Raw genomic sequence first — 19,229 nt, 5'->3', positions numbered from 1 at the left:
TATTTTCTTTAGTGTAATGACTTTTCTAGGATTTCCGATTGTCTTCCTGAAAAATGTTTAAAATAATTCTCCAACCCCAGTCTCAAAAACACCAGCTCTTTTTTTCCGGAGGAGATCTGTCTCCCAAATTTATGCATCTTCTTGCTTTTCACCTGGTGGGTTGGGTGGTTGGTTGCCCAAAATATCTGCCATATGGCTGTTACTCCAGCATTTCCCTTGACTGTCCTCCTGGTTTGGAGTCACTGTTTACTGAATCTCATGGCTTCCTGTGGTTTAGTGTCTCTTTTTCCCAGAGTGCATGCTCAAGTAACTTACTAGGAGACCGTGGGTTGGAGGTAGGTACATTTTTTGAGTCTTGTGTGTCTGAAAATGTTTTTATTCTAACCTCACACTTGATTAATAATTTGGATATAGATTTTGAAGTTGAGCATTTAAAATTTTTTAATTTATTTAAACTAAAAACAAAATTAGTTCACCCATTTCTCCCATACCGCACCCTTGTCTCTGGCAGCCACCAGCCTGTTCTCTGTATCTATGTTCTCTGTATCTGGTCTGCTTTGTGGGGACTTAAACTCCTTTATTAGTTCACTGAAGATATGAGCTATCTTTGAGGTTTTTTCTATTCATTTATTTTTATAGTCCACATATAAGAGAGATCATACAGTATTTGTCTGACTTATTTCACTTAATATAATGCCCTCAAGGTTTATCCATGTTGTCAAAAGTGGCAAGATTTCATTCTTTTTCATGGCTGAATAATATTCAGTGCAGTATTCAATTTCTTTATTCCTTCCTCCATCGATGGACACTGAGGCTATTTCCATATTTTGGCTATTGTGAATACTGCAGTGAACATGGGGATGCATATATCTTTTCGAGTTAGTTTTTTTTGTTTTCTTCAGGTATAAATACCCAGAAGTGGAATTGATGTGTCATATGGTAGTTCTACTGTTAATTTTTTGAGGAACCCTCATACTGGTTTCCATGTGGCCGCACCAATTTACATTCCCACCAACCGTGTACAAGAGCTCTTTTTTCCATATCCTTGCTAACACTTGTTATTTTTAGTCTTTTTGAAAATAGCCATTCTAACAGGTGTGGGGTAATATCTCATTGTGGTTTCGATTTGCATTTCCTTAATGATTAATGATGTAGAGCATCTTTTCATGTACCTACTGCCATCTGTATGTCTTCTTTGGAAAAATACCAGTGCAGATCTTTTGCCCATTTTTTAATCAGATTGTCTATTTTTGCTACAGTTGTATGAGTTCTTTATTTTGGATGTTAGCCCCTTATCAGATACAGTATTTGCAAGTATTTTCTCCCAATCAGTAGGTCGCCTTTTTGTTTTGTTGATGGTTTTCTTTGCTGTACAGAAGCTAGGTAGTTTAATGTGGTCCCACTTGTTTATTTTTGCTTTTGCTATCAAAATCATTGCCAAGACCTGTGTCAAGGAGCTTACCACTTACGTTTTTTTCTAGGAGTTTTATGGTTTGGGGTCTTACTTTCAAGTCTTTAATCCATTTTGAGTTAGTTTTTGTGTATAGTGTGAGATAGCACTATAGTTGCATTCTTCTGTATGTGGCTGTTCGATTTTCCCAGGATCATTTATTGAAGAGACTGTCCTTTCTCCATTTCTCCATCGTATATTCTTGGCTCCTTTGTTATAAAGTAATTGACCATATGTGTGCAGGTTTGGGGGGGGAGGCTCTCTCTTCTGTTCCATTGGTCTGTATGTCTGTTTTTATGCCAGTACCAAACTGTTTAACACCATTTACGTACTACATACTGAAGTTGAACATAATTATTCCTCAAGGTTTTAGGGTCATCATTCTATTTTCTTCTGTCACTTAGTGTAGGTGCTGTACTGTTCTGATTCTTTTCCTTTTTAACTGACTTCTCCCTATTGCCAGAAACTTTTTTTCCCCCTGGTATTCTAAAAGTTCATAGTCGGTTTTGTTTTGTTTTGTTTTACTCATTATACTGGGTACTTAGTTAGTGAGCTGGGCCCTTTCTGTCTGGACATGAGAATCTCTTAACTCTTAAATCTTTATCCTATTTCTTCATTAATTTTTTTTCTTGTTTTCTGTTTTTTTTCTTTCTAGAACCCCTCATTAGTAGGTTTTTGGACCTGCTAGATTGATTATATTTGTTTCTTTTTCATTTGGTTGTACTTTCTGAGATACTACTAATCCTTTTATTGCATTTTATTTGGAGAATTTTAAAAAATTTCTGTAGTTCTTTTCATTCTGATCCTTTTTTATATATAGCAAATTGATTTATAGGTACAGTACCTTTAAGAATCTGAGGATATTGTTTTTGTTTTTTTAAGTTGTCTTCTGATTTTTGCATTATCTCTGTTTTCTCCAGATTTATGACCTTGTTTACCTTTGGTCTCTTCCTTTTATTTTGGAGACATTCCTCAAATATCTAGGTATTAAAATAAACATCCATTTATATTTATAAGAGTGGGGGACACAGACAAGCTAATTGGAAGCTCTGTGTGTATGTGGGGAGCTTATCAACTATTGTTCCCACTCAGTAACTTCAGGTTTTGGTTTAGGTGGTAGGGCAAAGAACTGTCGGCTACTGTTAGAGGGCCCTCAGATTCAAGAATTTAGGGACATTCAGGCTAAAGAAAGTCTGGTTGATGGTTCTAAATATAGATTTTATTTATTTATTTATTTTTAAGTATTTTGAATTGTATTTTTTTTAAGATTTTTTAATTTATTTATTTGACAGAGAGAGAGGGAACACAAGCAGGGGAAGTGGGAGAGGGAGAAGCAGGCTTCCGGCAGAGCAGGGAGCCCGATGTGGGGCTCAATCCCAGGACCCTGGGATCATGACCTGAGCCAAAGGCAGACGCTTAACAACTGAGCCACCCAGGCGCCCAGTGAATATAGATTTTAATTTACATATTTTTAGCCCTGAAGTCTTATTCCTGTCCTTCATGGTATCTGAGAATTTTGACTCTCTGAGGTTCTGTGAGCAAACCAGCCCATTTTTATTGCATCCCCTTGCACTACCAGCATTCTAAACTTCTAAGCTTCTTCTTGCTTCATATGTTACCACTCATGTTTGCTCTTTGTCTTCCAGAATTTAAAAACAAAATTCTCATCTGCTGGCCGTCCCTTTTCTGTTTATAATGGGTTTATGTATATTGAAATTCCTTGTGATGACTCTGTTTTCCATCAATTTGGCTAGGCTGTAGTGCCTTCCCAGAGTTCCCTTATATGTTTCTGATTAGGATGGGTCACAAGGGAGATTTCTGCATCTGACATGAAATATTTATCCCTGGACAACTGAAAAAAGATTCTTACCTATTCCCCAGAAAAGGATATAAAGTCCCTTTTTTGTCTTTGGAGAAATCTTCATTCTTCTAGCTGGGTCACACATCTCTTTGATACTCTGTAATTTAAACTTTGAGATATAAAATTAACTATTATTAATACATCTTATGTTAGATGGTAAGGAAGAAAAATCAGCCAAAGATATTTGATTAATACATATGTATATATTTAAACATATTAAATTAAGGAAGAAATACTCATAGCTGTTACACTCCTTCTTTCTGCAACTGGTCATGTAACCATAGTTGGTATTTATAACTAACTACCTTCTTCCGCCAGCCATTTTGTAGTCCCTTTGTTCTCAGCATGCACCTCAGGTGGTCCTGATTTTTTGCCTGGTGGAGTGACCCAAACCTTCACTCTTGAAGGGTCTGGGCTATAGACAGTCCTGTCTGAATTGAGTTATTGTAATTTTTTATTAACTTTAATCACAGGACATGGAAGTGCTGAGAGGTGTTCTAGAGGATCTCCATTCCAGACAGTCCTCCTTACCCTCGTTGTGCGGTAGTAACCCAGTTTCCTCTTGCAGCTCAGGGCCACTCACCCCCAGCTGGTACAGTAACTCCCTTCTTCACCTGTTGATTCAGAACCCAAAGTAGCCAGGTGACAGTCTCAACTTGAGTTTAATGGAGTTACTGTTGTGTCCCCTGATGGGAGCATTCCTCCCTTTGAAACTAAAAGACTTCTAGACCAGCAAAGCCTGATGTCAACAGGGATAGGAAATAAATGTTTTATCTGAAATTGAATTTATTATTCTTAATTGATTTGCCCAAGCAAATAAGAGAAAAACTCTCCTCTTTCTCATTAAAAGCATGAAAGGTATCACCATCCATTTAGGCCTAAGCCAGAAACCTTGGAATCATCCTAAATTCTTCCCTTTTGTTATCATTTTAATCTTACTGTTAGAAAGTCCTATGCATTTTACCTTCTTTCACATCTCTCACTTTTATCTCCTCTACATCCTCATGTCAGTCACTGCCTTAGAACAGGCTTCACTTTCATTTACCCAAATTGTGGAAACAGTCCACAATAAACTTTTCCCATCTATCCATCTGCTACTTTTCTGCTAGAGCAATCTTTTAAAAATCAGACCATCTGTAGTGGCTCTAAGTCTCATTAAGTAATTCCCAACTTCTTACCCAGCTGAATTAATGCATCTGTGGTAACAAATCTAAAGTCACATGCCTTAATAAACTAGAGGTTTATTCTTTCTCCACACTTATATGATGGTAATGTCAAGAAACCAGGTTCCTTCTAATTTGCTACTTTTCTTTTTTTTCTTTTTTCTTTATTTATTTTTTTAAGATTTTATTTATTTGACAGAGGGAGATACAGCAAGAGAGGGAACACAAGCAGGGGGGAGTGGGAGAGGGAGAAGCAGGCTTCCCGCTGAACACAGAGCCCGATGTGGGGCTCGATCCCAGGACCCCAGGATCATGACCTGAGCTGAAGGCAGACACCTAATGACTGAGGCGCCCAGGAGCCCCTAATTTGCTACTTTTCATCCCCTAGTATATTGCTCTTATCTACATGGTCCAAGATGCTGCACCAGCATGTCCAAGCCAGCATGAAAAAGCAAATGGTGAAGAGGAAGATGTGCCCTTCCCTTTAAGGGTATAACCCAGAAGGATGTGGCAGTCATTTTCACTCTCAGCCCATTGGCAAGAACATGACTACAAGTTCTAGCTGCAGGAGAATTTGGGAAAGAGAGTCAGTCTTGAGTTTGGCTAGTTCTGTGTCCAGCTAAAAATGAAGAGGCTCAGTTAGGGTAGGAAAAGGGAGAATGGCCATTGTAGGGGCACCAGTAGTCTCTGCTACACAAGGCATACAAGGTCTCCTGGAGATTGATTCTTGCCAGCTCTTTGCCTTGTCTCTTAGTTCCCTCCCTTTCCACTCCTTTCCCGGCTCTCTTTACTCTGTCTGCTCTTTGCCACAGCCATACTGAACTGTTGCACTTCCAGACGTGCCGCGCTGGTGTGTGTTTCTCTGCCTTTTCTCACAGTGCTTCCTTAACCACTTCCTTGCCACCCATTTCCCTTATCTCCAATATGCTCTTTTAGCCTGGCCTCAGAGAATTTGTCTTTCAAGACTTAATGTAAGCATCATCTATTGTATAAAGCCTTTATTGGACAGCAACCCCCCCTTACTCTGGTAGAATTGAACATCCCCTCCTCTGTTGCCCTTGTTATTTGCAGATAGACTTCTGTCATTGTGCCTTATTTACACTTACATTCTCTTTCTCTTCGATTGTAAACCCTTTGAGGGCAACAGATGACATTTTATTTGTATATCCCTTGGATGTACCATAGTGCTTGCCAGGGGATGTGCACTAAAAATTTACAGAATGAGCAAGTACGTCCATAGCAAATTTTCAGGGCACTGTCCAGACTTTAAAATGTCAGGGTGAACTCTTAAGATACAGCTGGCTACTGTCTTTTTGAATTTTTGTCAGTTAGTCCAGATGATAATGTTAGTTCCAACAATATTTGTAATCATCCTATATTATCTTACTGATTGTTTCCTATTTAGTTTTTAGTTATATTTTAATTCTGAAAGTACTCTCAGAATTAGCTGTGGCATTTTTTCCCCATTAAAAATGAGTGGACTTTTCTGTCTACTAAGTCACAATGTTTATAATTGCTTTTTAACAATTTAGTATATCAGTGACTTGCTGCAGGAGATGTTTTGAAGTGAATATAATAACACATGATTTCCAAAGACTGTCCTGAGACCTTCTGAGCACTGCCATTTTAGCGTACTGATTCTAAGATAGATGCCTCAGGATTTATATGATGACTGAAAGAGTCATTTTTGTAAACAGATTCTAAGGCACGATTGCCTTAAATATTCTTACATGGAGAATATTTTTTTTCTGCTTTACTGTCTTGAGTAATATCTTTTGTTTTACTTGTAGATTTGATGGTCCTCGAAGATTTGAGGATTTAGGGTCAAGGTGTGAAGGACCGAGACCCAAAGGGCCTCGTTTTGAAGGAAATCGCCCCGATGGGCCAAGACCCAGATATGAAGGTCACCCAACAGAGGGCACTAAAAGCAAATGGGGAATGATTCCCCGGGGGCCAGCATCTCAGTTTTATATTACCCCCAATACATCCCTCAGTCCTCGACAGAGTGGACCACAGTGGAAAGGCCCCAAGCCAGCTTTTGGACAGCAACATCAGCAGCAACCTAAATCACAAGCAGAACCTCTTTCAGGAAACAAAGAACAATTAGCAGACACCAATAGTAACCAGCAGAAGAATTTTAAAATGCAGTCAGCTACATTTTCCATTGCTGCAGATATAAAGGATGCCAAGGCGGCTCAGTCAAATGAGAATCTAAGCGACTCTCAACAAGAGCCACCTAAAAGCGAAGTCTCGGAAGGGCCCATAGAGCCTTCTAATTGGGACCAGAATTCTCAAAGTATGGAGACTCAAATGGACAAAGCCCAAGCTGTTACTCAGCCTGTATCCCTTGCAAATAAACCTCTACCTTCTCAATCTGCTTTTCCCTCAAAACCAGGGGGGATGGAGGGAGGAGCAGCAGTGACAACGTCATCATCATTAACTGCAGATAATGATTTTAAACCTTTGGGTATCGGTCTGCCCCATTCAGAAAACAGCCAAGAGAAAGGGCTGCCTCGGCCAGATAACAGAGATAATAGGTTAGAAGGCAATCGAGGCAGCAGCTCATCTTACAGAGGTCCTGGGCAAAGCAGAATGGAAGACACACGGGATAAAGGACTAGTAAATAGAGGTCGAGGCCAGGCACTCAGCCGTGGCCCAGGGTTGGTCAAGCAAGAAGACTTTCGTGATAAGATGATGGGTAGAAGAGAAGACAGTCGAGAGAAGATGAATAGAGGAGAAGGCAGTCGAGACAGAGGGTTGATGAGGCCAGGAGGCAGTCGGGAGAAAGTGCCGGGTGGTCTGCAAGGCAGCCAGGATAGGGGTAGAGCTGGCAGCCGAGAAAGGGGACTACCTCGGAGGGCTGGCAGTCAGGAGAGAGGACCTCCTCGAAGGGCTGGGAGTAGGGAGAGAGTACCACCACGACGAGCTGGGAGTAGGGAGAGGGGACCACCTCGAGGACCTGGCAGTAGGGAGAGGGGACTGGGAAGACCAGATTTTGGTCGTGACAGAGGTCCATTTAGACCAGAACCAGGCGATGGTGGGGAAAAAATGTATCCGTATCACCGAGATGAGCCTCCTAGGGCTCCATGGAACCATGGAGAAGAGAGAGGGCATGAAGAGTTCCCATTAGATGGTAGAAATGCTCCAATGGAACGAGAAAGACTTGATGATTGGGATAGAGAAAGATACTGGAGAGAATGTGAACGTGACTATCAAGAAGATACACTAGATCCATATAACAGAGAGGACAGGTTCTCAGCACCACCATCTCGATCTCATGATGGAGATAGACGAGGCCCTTGGTGGGATGATTGGGAGAGAGATCAGGATATGGATGAGGACTACAACAGGGAAATGGACAGGGACTTGGACAGGGATGTGGATCGGATTGGAAGACCCATGGATATGTATGATAGAAATTTGGATAATGAGTGGGACAGAGATTATGGGAGACCACTGGATGAACAAGAATCACAGTTTCGTGAACGGGATATTCCATCTCTTCCACCTTTACCACCCCTCCCACCTCTTCCACCTTTGGATAGATATCGGGATGATAGATGGAGAGAAGAAAGAAATCGAGACCATGGGTATGATCGAGATTTTCGTGATAGGGGTGAGTTGAGGATCCGAGAGTATCCAGAAAGAGGAGATACATGGCGGGAAAAGCGAGATTATATCCCTGACAGAATGGACTGGGAAAGAGAACGGTTGTCAGACAGATGGTACCCATCTGATGTGGATAGACATTCCCCCATGGCGGAACATATGCCCTCCTCACATCATTCTTCTGAAATGATGGGGTCGGATACAAACTTAGACTCTGACCAAGGCCTTGGAGGGGTAATGGTTCTCAGTCAGAGGCAGCACGAAATCATTTTGAAAGCTGCACAAGAACTGAAAATGCTTCGGTAAGTTCACTTACTTAAGATCATTTCTTTTAGTCAAAACCACATGCAGACTGCTCTTTTAAAGTGATGTGATATATTTGAATGGAATAATTTTGCTTCAAGTTCCTAGCTTGTAATTTTTTAAATTTGTAACCTGGCCATTCGGTGCTGTTTTAGGGTTAGGATATGTATTTAGGAACTGTGTTAATTGTAAGCTTATGTCCTGAAATCTGAAAATTTGATAGCCACTCTTGGCTTTTATAGATGTGTTGCTGACATACCATATACTTGTGCATGTTTCAAGTGTCAAACTTCAACTCTCCAGTGCTCTGGACTTCACAGAGCTCATATGTAACATATCTTTTTTTTTCCCCAGGAGGCATTTTTGTTCTTTGGTATTAGATCTGATAGACTTCATATTCACTAATCTTTGATAAAACTTTGAAAGTGCTGTAAGGTTTTTCTCTGTTGAAGCTAAGAATGGTTTACCTGAAAGCGTCCTCAGATTTGTCTAACCATTGATACTTTCTTTCTGGGGTGTTTTATCTTTCCTTAAAACTAGAAGCAGATATCTCTACTTGAGGATGTTACTTGTTTGTGCATAATCAAATATTTTCTTTGTGAAATGGAGAATAGATCTTGGATTTCTTGATTTGCAATCACTAACTATGTATAGGTATCTACATAATGCTTCCCAAGTAGTAGCAATAAAAAAAAAAAAGCTAACATTGCATGCTTACTATGTGCCAGGAACTGTACTGAATACTTTGTATATATTCATTTAATCCTTAAACCACCTATATCCTGAGATAAGAATTTAGGAGTCATTGATAGATTGTGTGCTTTTTGAGTAATTTCTTAGGAATTAACAGTGTTTTGAGAAAATAAATTAATGGTTAGCTTTTGATATATTCCAGTGTATGATGTTTCCTTCATTTTTCAATTCTGGTCTACATTTGTGGATTATATCAATTGAAATTATAACTGAAGCTCTATGACTAGAAAAGTATAATGAGGAAAAATACCTGTAGGTCAAGATGAGAGATCTGATACCTCAGGCAGCACAGCAGATTTCTGTCTATAGAAGATATGCTCTGAGATTGGACTCTTCCAGATGACTCATGAAGAAGATGTGAAAGCATACTAGAGAACATTAGTTACTACACTGTTCACTTTTAAGTTATAGACACCTTTAATTTAATCCCCACTGTGTGTGGGGCACTGTGCTAATAGTTTAGTGTATATTATCTCAGTCCTCCCGTCTCGAATCCTTTTATCTCAAAGACCTGCAAAGATCCTCGCTTCACAGACACTAAAGCTCAGAGAGGTTAAGTCCACTTGGCTAATCAGTGGCAAACCCAGAATTTGAATGCAGTCTGTCCAGCTCTAAAATCTGTTTTGTTTACGGAGAACACCAAGCTGATTGGTGTTACCAAGCTGCCAAGGTTTCTTTCCTTTTCTTTTTTAAAATTTCCTTTTCATCCATTATTGCTTTATATGGAAATGCTGGATAAAAGGTGCTTCTTCTTCACTATCTTTTTTTATAAAGCTCTTTCAAGACAACATAAACATAATTAAAATATATGAAGTGATGGGTAAGAATTATCATAGTTGAATACAAGTAAGCTATGTTGTGTTTGGTATAAAGTCATAATATAATTTATATGAAGCAGAAAATAAACTTTATATTTGACCCTTATTTTGTGTCTATTTGAGTCACTACACCCAATGTAAGGAAAAATTTTTAAAAGGTCTGAAGGGGTTATAGATGTTACACCTGCTTAAGGTGGGCATTGTAAGGAAAAGTAAAAAAAAAAAAAAAAAAAAAATTTGAGCAGAGATTTGAAGAAAAGCATGAAGAGTTATAGAATTACTCTTTAGGAATATGAAGTGTTGTTTTTAAGGGTATGGACTGACATTTGTTCTCACTGTATACAGTAGGACCATAAACTAAGATACCCACAAGAACCAGACAGGTAACTAAAATGAGTGAAAGTGGGCCAGTACAACTCTACTTACTGAGTGTGATGAGGATTGTGGCAAACTGCTTCATCTAAAGTGGACAGCCACTACTCCAGTCATTTCATTGTTGACATGTGGGAACGTAGGCCCATTCATTATTACCAAATCCCTTTAAAATTTGAATTTATATGTGAAATATTTTGCTTTGTAAATAATGGCAGCTAATTCAGATTTTAAAAACTGATGTGAAAGCCAAACTTAACAAAACTTTCTAGGCCATATTTGGCCACCATTTTGCAACCACTGGTCTAGAGTCTTCAACAAAAAACATAGTGAGAGAACTTTTTGTTCAGTGAAAGAAAAATACGACAAGTAGATGATATTTTAGAATAGACTAATGAGGCAGATTGTAGATTCTGCCCTTGAAGATCCTTAATAATTTGTAGTCATTTATAGGTTGTAGATGACTGGTCAGTTAGCTATATAAAGGCAAGAAGAGTGTTACCCTGTAGGTGCTCTGTGGGCACTGTAGAGGGTTTTAGAACAAGGTGTTTAGGTCTCTTTTTTGTTCTTTGATATTAATTGTAGTCACTTAGGAATGGAGTAAACATGCCTTAATGTACCATGGCAATTTTATTTGTTCACAGGGAACAGAAAGAACAGCTTCAGAAGATGAAAGACTTTGGGTCGGAGCCACAGATGCCTGACCATCTGCCGCCCCAGGATGCGAGGTTGCAGAATGCATCTTCAAGGCCTGGAATGTACCCGGTATGGGAAAATGTGTGTTCAGGGAATGAAATGATTCCTACCTTGTATGTTTGTGTGTTGTTTGATTTTTTTCTATTGTAGTAAGTATAAAATTTCCTCTATAAAAAATGTAAATTGGGCGCCTGGGTGGCTCAGTTGGCTAAGCGACTGCCTTCGGCTCAGGTCATGATCCTGGAGTCTCGGGATCGAGTCCCACATCGGGCTCCCTGCTGAGCAGGGAGTCTGCTTCTCCCTCTGACCCTCCCCCCTCTCATGCTCTCTCTCTCTCAAATAAATAAATAAGTAAGATCTTTAAAAAAAAATAAACTCTATTCAGAGAATCTTTAAAAAAAAAAAAAAAAATGTAAATTTGGGGAAAGTAAAAAGCTAATGGTAATTGACCTTTGAAAATCTTTTAAATGTGGTCAGAAGTGTGACAGATGCATTTTTCCCCTAGGTTTTGATAAGTACACCAAGCACACCTGAGCTACATGGCTTCATGTTCACAAAACTGTAGAATTTTCCTAATAATCTCTTTTGTTCAAATAGTTCTGTTTTTTCATCTGGGCAGTGCAGGGACTCCCCATGAACCTTGTTCCTGTGAGCCTCCGAGTCTCCCCACCTCCTCGGGCTACTGGTTCCTCAGCTACAGAAGGGATCAAACATTATGCCCCAGTTCAGGCAGTAAAGTTCTGTTAAAGACTTGTTTGATCAAGTTCTCCCTTTGTTTTGCATTCATTTTTGTTGTTGTTTGTTGTTTTTACCTTTATGCCAGTGGTGGGCTTTAAAAAATGTTTTCATGCAAATAACTTTATAACAACACGAGAGAAAAAAAACTCAAACCACTTCCTGAAATTAACTCTTCATTTTTCAGTGTTCCCTTTCATCCCAATCTAACACATAATACTCATACATAGTTGTTAACACCAGCGGCCACCATGATGTCACCTCTTCATGTCCCATGTCCCGACCTGTGTGTGCATCCATCAGCATCCGGATGTGTCTCCTGTCACTCAGCATATTCAAAGTGGAGTTCATTATCATTCTCCATTAAATTTGTTATTTCTTCTCACCATTACCTAGTCACCCAACCTGGAAACCTGAAAGTCAGCCTTAACTCTTTCCTTTGTCCTGTCCTTCCATAGCCAGTCATTCTGTTGACTGATTTTACTACCTTTTTAATATTGTTCAAATATACTGTCCTGTACTTCCCCACAACCTCAGTTCTAGTCTTCATCAGCTCTTGCCTAGATTATTTAAGAAACATCCTCGTTCATCTCCCCATCTCATTCCCCTCTGATCCATTCTCCATTCTGCTACTAGAGTGATTATTTTACTGTATTTTTGAATCAAAGATTGAGGTATAGTTTACATGTCATAACTCATTTTAAGCCTACATAGGCTTGAGTTTTGACAAATATAAAGAAGAACAAAATTTCCATCACCCCATAAAGTTCTCTAGTGCCATTCTCTACCCCTGTACTTCACTTTAGACAGCACTGATGGGACTTCTGGCCAACTGGACATGCAAAAACATAAATCTCACTCTGTTGTGCACCCTGGCTTTAGAATGCTTCCCTATTTCCTCATGGCTTTCAGGATAAAATCTAGAGTCCTTTGCATGACCTTTTATGTTCTTCCTGAACTGGCCTGACCTCTACTTACCATTACTTAACCATTACCATCACTCTCCTACACTCTCTTTTCCTTCCACATGGAGCTTCTTACAACTCTGCAAGTGTGCCAGGCTCTTACCTCTACATCCGTTTGCCACATGCATGTTGTTCTCTAAAGCGAGAGTTTCTTTTCTTTCTCTTCTTATCCCCTTCTCCACCTAGTTCATTCTTGTTCATTTTTAGAACTCAGCTCTGTATCTTCCCTTCCGCTTGTATAAGATGGTTGTCTTCACATGTACCCCTCTAACATCTTGTACAAGCCTCTGTCATAGCCATTATCCTGTTGTATTTTGTCTGTCACCTTGTCTGTCTTTCCTTCTAAACAGAGCTCATGGGGCGCCAGGGTGGCTCAGTCAGTTAAGCCTCTGTTTGGGCTCAGGTCATGATCTCAGGGTCCTGGGATTGAGCCCCATGTTGGGCTCCCTGCTCAGCGGGGAGTCTGCTTCTCCCTCTGCCCCTCCCCCTGCTTGTGCGTGCACTCTCTGTCTCTCAGATAAATGAATAAAATCTTTAAAAATAATAATAATCTTAAATTCCCAAAGTGGGATACTTCAGTTACAGAATAAGGACATTTTTAATGATTCCTGGAATACAGCCAGTGGCTCTTGAAAATAGTTGTATAAGATGTATACTAGAGCCTTGCAAGTATCAGCTACTTAGTATTTTTGGTAGATTTAATAATTTTAATAAAATGTTTTAATATGCATTTTTGATAATTAGTGAACATGAGGTTTTTTTTTACATATTAATTATATTCTTGTAAAAATTCTATTTTGTTCTTTACCCATTTACTCTTTGACTCTTGAGGTTTTTCTTACCAATTTATATTATTATTAATGTAGATGTTAATCTTCTCATATAAATACTGTAGGGATGTTTTGTTTTTTAAAAAATGTATCTATTGCTTTCACTGTGCAGTGTGAAGAAAACACTTTCTATTTTATTTATAGACATAGTCCCAAGAGTTCTTCAGATATTTGAAACAGGCCTGGATAGCTCCAGACAACAATAGTTTTTGTCTTATATTGGCATTTCCTTGGAGTTTAAAATGGCATAATCGAATGTTTACTCTTAGGTGGTAACCCTTTGTCTTTAACCATAGCCTGCAGCTATCTCTAGTTAAACAACATTTCTTATGTATTGGCCAAATCCATTTTGTTACTCAAAAAGTTTGTTTTTAAAGTACAGCCCATACATGAGTAAATATGTAAGTAATATATATTGTTGGCTGGTCTATATAAGGTCAAAATAGCTGTCAGTAAAGAACAAACAAACCAGAAACAATGAACCTAAGAGCAAAGAATAGTGACCATTTGAATCAAGCTTGCAAAGATTAAAATAAAATTTGACAATTGGGTTTCACTATTGAGTAGATAGGACCTATCTGTCAAGAGGTTCTACTATCTCTTTAATACACATTTCTGTTGACATTTGGTGATTGCTTTGGGAAAACAAATGTAAACAGTGCACGCTACAGTGGCACTCCCTCTTGGAGAGGTTATTAAATGTCCCATTCAGTTTCTTTGTTTTGTTGTTTCCTGGTGTTGATGTTGTTTGTTGGTACCAATCTTGCCACAAACTACTCTTGTCAACCAGACAACTGAATAGAAATGAGGAGGCTAGCTAGAGTTTATTTCTCTCACTGGAAATTCACTCTTTTTGTGGAGATAGGTCACCAGAGTGAGAAAGATAGTTTATAGCAGAGGTTCTTAACCAAGTGGTCAACATCAGAATTATTCATGGAGGTTTTGTTTTTTTGTTTTGTTTTGTTTTTTGTTTTTTGTTTTTTGTTTTTAACTAATGCTAGGATCTCCCCAAACCGAAATTCAGTAGGTGTGGAGTGAACCTGGGACATTTATATCTAAGTGGCTAACTCCCTAACTAGGAAGGAGAAAAAGAGGGTGGTACATTGGGGGGAGGGGATGGTAGTGTTGAGGACAAGGTTTTTTTAAGTGGGTATTTTATTTATTTGTACTTAAACCTATAAACCAACCAACCAACTGGTACTATTATCATAATACATTAAAATACAAAACATCTTTCTGCAAATACTAGAATAATGTACAAATTAGGAGTTACAGTAAAACAACACAAGGGGCAGTGGAAATCCATGAAGCACATTATAGCTTAACCTTTCACCACAATAATTGAGGTTATTAACAAGTGAAGCTTCACAATGTCAGAAAATACAAATAATCCTTCATCACACGCCTTTGTATTTTTACTTCCTATTCTTTTTCTTTTTTTTTAAAGATTTTATTTATTTTTGACAGAGAGAGAGAGTGTACAAGCAGGGGAAGCAGCAGGCAGAGGGAGAGGGAGAAGCAGGCTCCTCGCTGAGCAGGGAGCCCAATGTGGGGCTCGATCCCAGGACCCTGGGATCATGACCTGAGCCGAAGGCAGACGCGTAACTGATTGAGCCACCCAAGCGCCCCTTTACTTCCTATTCTTGAGGTTAGATTCTGGAGCCTAAAGATACCCAAATTAGTATTGTATCTAGTCATCTGTAGCCAGAAACATGCTACATTGTCCATAGCAGCCAGTGCTACTGAAACCTCTTTGATTAGACTCCATTCATACCCCCTCAGTTGACACAATAAGCATAATAAGAAACAGAAAATCAAGGCAGAGAGAGATACAGGACCCTAAAAGACAAATCCTAGGAGAAGTAATACAGCCACTGCCCAAATTGAGACTGAATAATATACTCATCGTCACACATCTCCAGGCTCTATGTTCACAGAGTCATTTGGAAATAAATCCATTATTTGCTGGGTGCTAAGATACTTAGCAGTTTGCTCTATTACACCATGGCTTTCCCCAGCAGTTTCTTTTTTTTTTTAATAATTTTTTATTGTTATGTTAATCACCATACATTACATCATTAGTTTTTGATGTAGTGTTCCATGATTCATTGTTTGTGCATAACACCCAGTGCTCCACGCAGAATGTGCCCTCTTTACCCATCACCAGGCTAACCCATCCCCCCACCCCCCTCCCCTCTAGAACCCTGTTTGTTTTTCAGAGTCCATCGTCTCCCAGCAATTTCTAAGATAGACTCCACATCACTGACCAAAGTTGACTGGAACTGGATCTGGGGCTGCAGGGGATTCCTCTCCACAGTTGTGGAGCTGATTGTTTCAGGAATTGTTGTTCCAGGCCTGGGGATACCAGGTCTGACTGTTGCAGGAATGGTTGCTCCATATTGAAAGTTCCAGAAGTGTTTATCAGTTATCCCTCGTGATAGGAAGAGAAGCCTGGTGTTCTTGTAGTTGCTGAGCTGTCCTGAGTCACGCTGTTGCTGTTTGGCCAGTTGTGTTTCTGCCACCTCTTATTTCATTCTCTGGTTCTGGAACCAGGTCTTAACCTGCTTATAGCTAACGTTCAGAATGTTGGGAAGTTCTTGGATCTGCTGGAGACTGAGGTATTTCTGTCTCTGAAATCTGTCATTGAGCACATATAGTTGGGTCTGAGAGGACAGGGTTCTGATCTGTTTCTTGCCCGGGACCATATCTTCCTTCTTCACTGTTCCTTCCTCTATAGAAGGGGGTAGTAGTTTTACTCTGGGACTGGTGGAAGAATTGGGCTGTCCTGAATAAGCAGATCCATGGAAGGAGGAAGAGGAGAGACGGTCTCCATGTGGGGTGTCTCAGCAGATGACATTTGCAAGGATGCATAATTTTCTTCAGGCCCATAAATCTCAGGCATTGGAGAAGATTCCCTAGAATTGGGTGCTTCAGGGCAAGGCGGACATTGGCTTAGCTGGATCCACACTCCTGTTGCTGAGTTGAGGGTGAAAAAACAAAGAGTGAGATTGGTTTGTTTGTTTTAAGATTTTACTTATTTAATTATTTGAGAGACAGCAGGCAGAGGGGCAAAGGGAAAGGGAGAGAAAGCTTGACGTGGGACTTGATGCCACAACCCCGAGATCACGATCTGAGCCACCCTAGGCGTCCAAAGAGCATGATTGTAAGAAAAGCCCTAGGCTTATGTATCTAGGTGGGAGAGTTTAGAGAAATATGAAGATCTCCAGATGTAAGAATATCAGACAGGATGAAGTGGGTCACCACTGCAATAGCAAGAGCCAAACCAGCCCAATCTAGCAAAAGGTTGAAGACAGTTTTTTTTTCCTTTTTCTAAATAACCTAATTGAGGTATAATTTACATAGCATAGAATTTGCCCATTTTCAGTGTGTGATTCAGTGATTTTTAGTAAATTTTACCAAGCTGTGCAATCATCACCATAACCCCGTTTTAGAACATGTTCATTATCCCAGTAAGATCCCTTTGCCAGTTTGCAGTTAATCCTCATTCCTACCCCAGGTTCCAGGCAACAATTAATCTACTTTCTTGACTCTGTAGATGTGTCTTTCTGGGCATGTCATTTAAATGGAATTCATACAATATGTGGTCTTTCATGTCTTTTAGATAGCCTAATGTTTTCAAGGTTCATCCATGAATCAGCACTTCATTTCTTTTTATTGCCAAGTAATATTCTGTTGTATGGATATACCATGTTTTGTGTCACCAGTTGATAGACATTTGGGTCATTGAATAATGCTGCTGTGAATACTTGTGCAAGTCCTTAGGTGGATATGTTTTTCTTGGATAGAGACCTAGGAATGGAACTGCCGAGTGTATGGTAAATTTGTTTAACCTTTTGAGTAAGTGTTAAGCCATTTACCAAAGTGGTTGCACCATTTTACATTCCCATTAGCAATCTAGGAGGGTTCTTGTTTCTCTACATTCTTGCCATCATTTGTTATTGTCTGTTTTATTAACTACAGCCATTCTACTGGGTATGAGATATGGTATCTCATTATAGTTTTAATTTGTATTTCCCTAATGACTAATGATGTTGAGCATCTTTTCAAGTGCTTATTCTGGTATCTTCTTTGGAGAAATGTCCAAATTTTTTGCCCGTATTTTTTTTCTATTGTTTGTCTTATTAAGTAATAAAATTTTTCATATTCTAAATATAAGTCCTTTATCAGATACATGATTTGCATATTTCTCTCCAATGGTATATTTTAAAACAAAAAGTTTTTAATTTTGAGTGACTCCAGTTTATCAACTTTTTCTTTTATGGATGGAGAATTGGATTTTAATTTCTACTGTTGTGTGAAAACATGATGGTATGCTTATCTGCTAAAGCATTTACTCTGTTCTCCAGCCTCCAGGGTCCTATAGACCACCCCCTCCTATGGGTAAACCACCAGGTTCAATTGTAAGGCCTTCTGCTCCACCGGCTAGATCATCTGTTCCTGTGACCAGGCCGCCCATCCCAATACCACCACCACCACCGCCACCTCCTCCACCTCCACCTCCTCCTCCAGTAATAAAGCCACAGACCTCAGCTGTGGAACAGGAACGCTGGGATGAAGATTCTTTCTATGGTCTCTGGGATACAAATGATGAACAAGGACTGAATTCAGAATTTAAACCAGAAACTGGAACAATTCCATCTGCTCCAGTGTTACCACCCCCACATGTTCACCCTTCCATTCCCCCTCCTGGCCCAATGCCTATGGGTATGCCACCAATGTCCAAACCACCACCAGTGCAGCAGACTGTTGATTATGGCCATGGCCGAGGTGAGTGATGGTGACAGATTTGTATTTGGGATTCTCAAGAAGTTTTTAGCTTCAGCTTTGTCTTCTTTAAGCTTCATTCTTAATAATGTTTTTTCCCTGATTTGGTTCACCAGATATGTCCACTAATAAAGTTGAACAGATACCCTATGGAGAAAGAATAACTTTGCGTCCAGATCCACTACCTGAAAGATCAACTTTTGAGACAGGTAGGAGTCCCAGAGAGATCAGTATTTTTTTTTTTTATTATTAACATATAATGTATAATTTGTTTCAGGGGTATAGGTCTGATTCATCAGTCTTACACAATACACAGTGCTCACTACAACACATACCCTCCCCAGTGTCCATCACCCAACCGCCCCATCCTTCCCACCCGCCTCCACTCCAGCAGCCCTCAGTTTGTTTCCTGAGTTTGTCTCTTATGTTTATCTCCTTCTCCTGTTTTGTCTTGTTTCATTTTTTCCTCTCTTCCCCTCTCTGCCTTGTTTCTCAAATTCCACATATCAGTGAGATCACATGATCATTGTCTTTCTCTGATTGACTTATTTCGCTTAGTGTAATACCCTCTAGTTCCATCCACGTCATTGCAAATGGCAAGACTTCTTTTTTGATGGCTGCAGAATATTCCATCGTGTATATACACCATATCTTCTTTATCCATTCATCTCTCGTTGGACATCTGGACTCTTTCCATAGTTTGGCTATTGTGGACATTGCTGCTATAAACATTGGGGTGCAGGTCCCCCTTCGGATCACTACATTTGTGTCTTTGGGGTAAATACCCAGTGGTACAATTGCTGGGTCATAGGGTAGCTCTATTTTCACCTTTTATTTATTTATTTATTTTTAAAGATTTTACTTATTTGAGAGAGACACAGCGAGAGAA

The 19,229-nt window shown here is 39.5% G+C and overlaps 1 protein-coding gene and 1 pseudogene across 3 annotated transcripts in view; one reads left to right on the top strand and one right to left on the bottom strand.

Moving 5' to 3' along the window:
- YLPM1 (YLP motif containing 1) overlaps window positions 1-19,229 on the top strand; it is a 73,938-nt gene that overhangs the window by 22,378 nt on the left and 32,331 nt on the right. For all 3 annotated transcript variants that reach the window (XR_003515687.1, XM_027570099.1, XM_027570097.1), the window contains exons 5-8: window positions 6,265-8,385; window positions 10,974-11,094; window positions 17,923-18,343; window positions 18,457-18,549. Coding sequence is in view for 2 of the 3 variants with exons in the window: in XM_027570099.1 (XP_027425900.1) it covers window positions 6,265-8,385; window positions 10,974-11,094; window positions 17,923-18,343; window positions 18,457-18,549 (2,756 nt within the window). In the remaining variant the exon portion in view is untranslated. The remainder of the gene's footprint in view (window positions 1-6,264; window positions 8,386-10,973; window positions 11,095-17,922; window positions 18,344-18,456; window positions 18,550-19,229) is intronic.
- LOC113908694 lies at window positions 15,815-17,061 on the bottom strand (annotated as a pseudogene).

The sequence above is a fragment of the Zalophus californianus genome, chromosome 6 (assembly GCF_009762305.2).
Source record: "Zalophus californianus isolate mZalCal1 chromosome 6, mZalCal1.pri.v2, whole genome shotgun sequence".
NCBI lineage: Eukaryota > Metazoa > Chordata > Mammalia > Carnivora > Otariidae > Zalophus > Zalophus californianus.
This window is presented reverse-complemented; position numbering and strand designations above follow the sequence as displayed.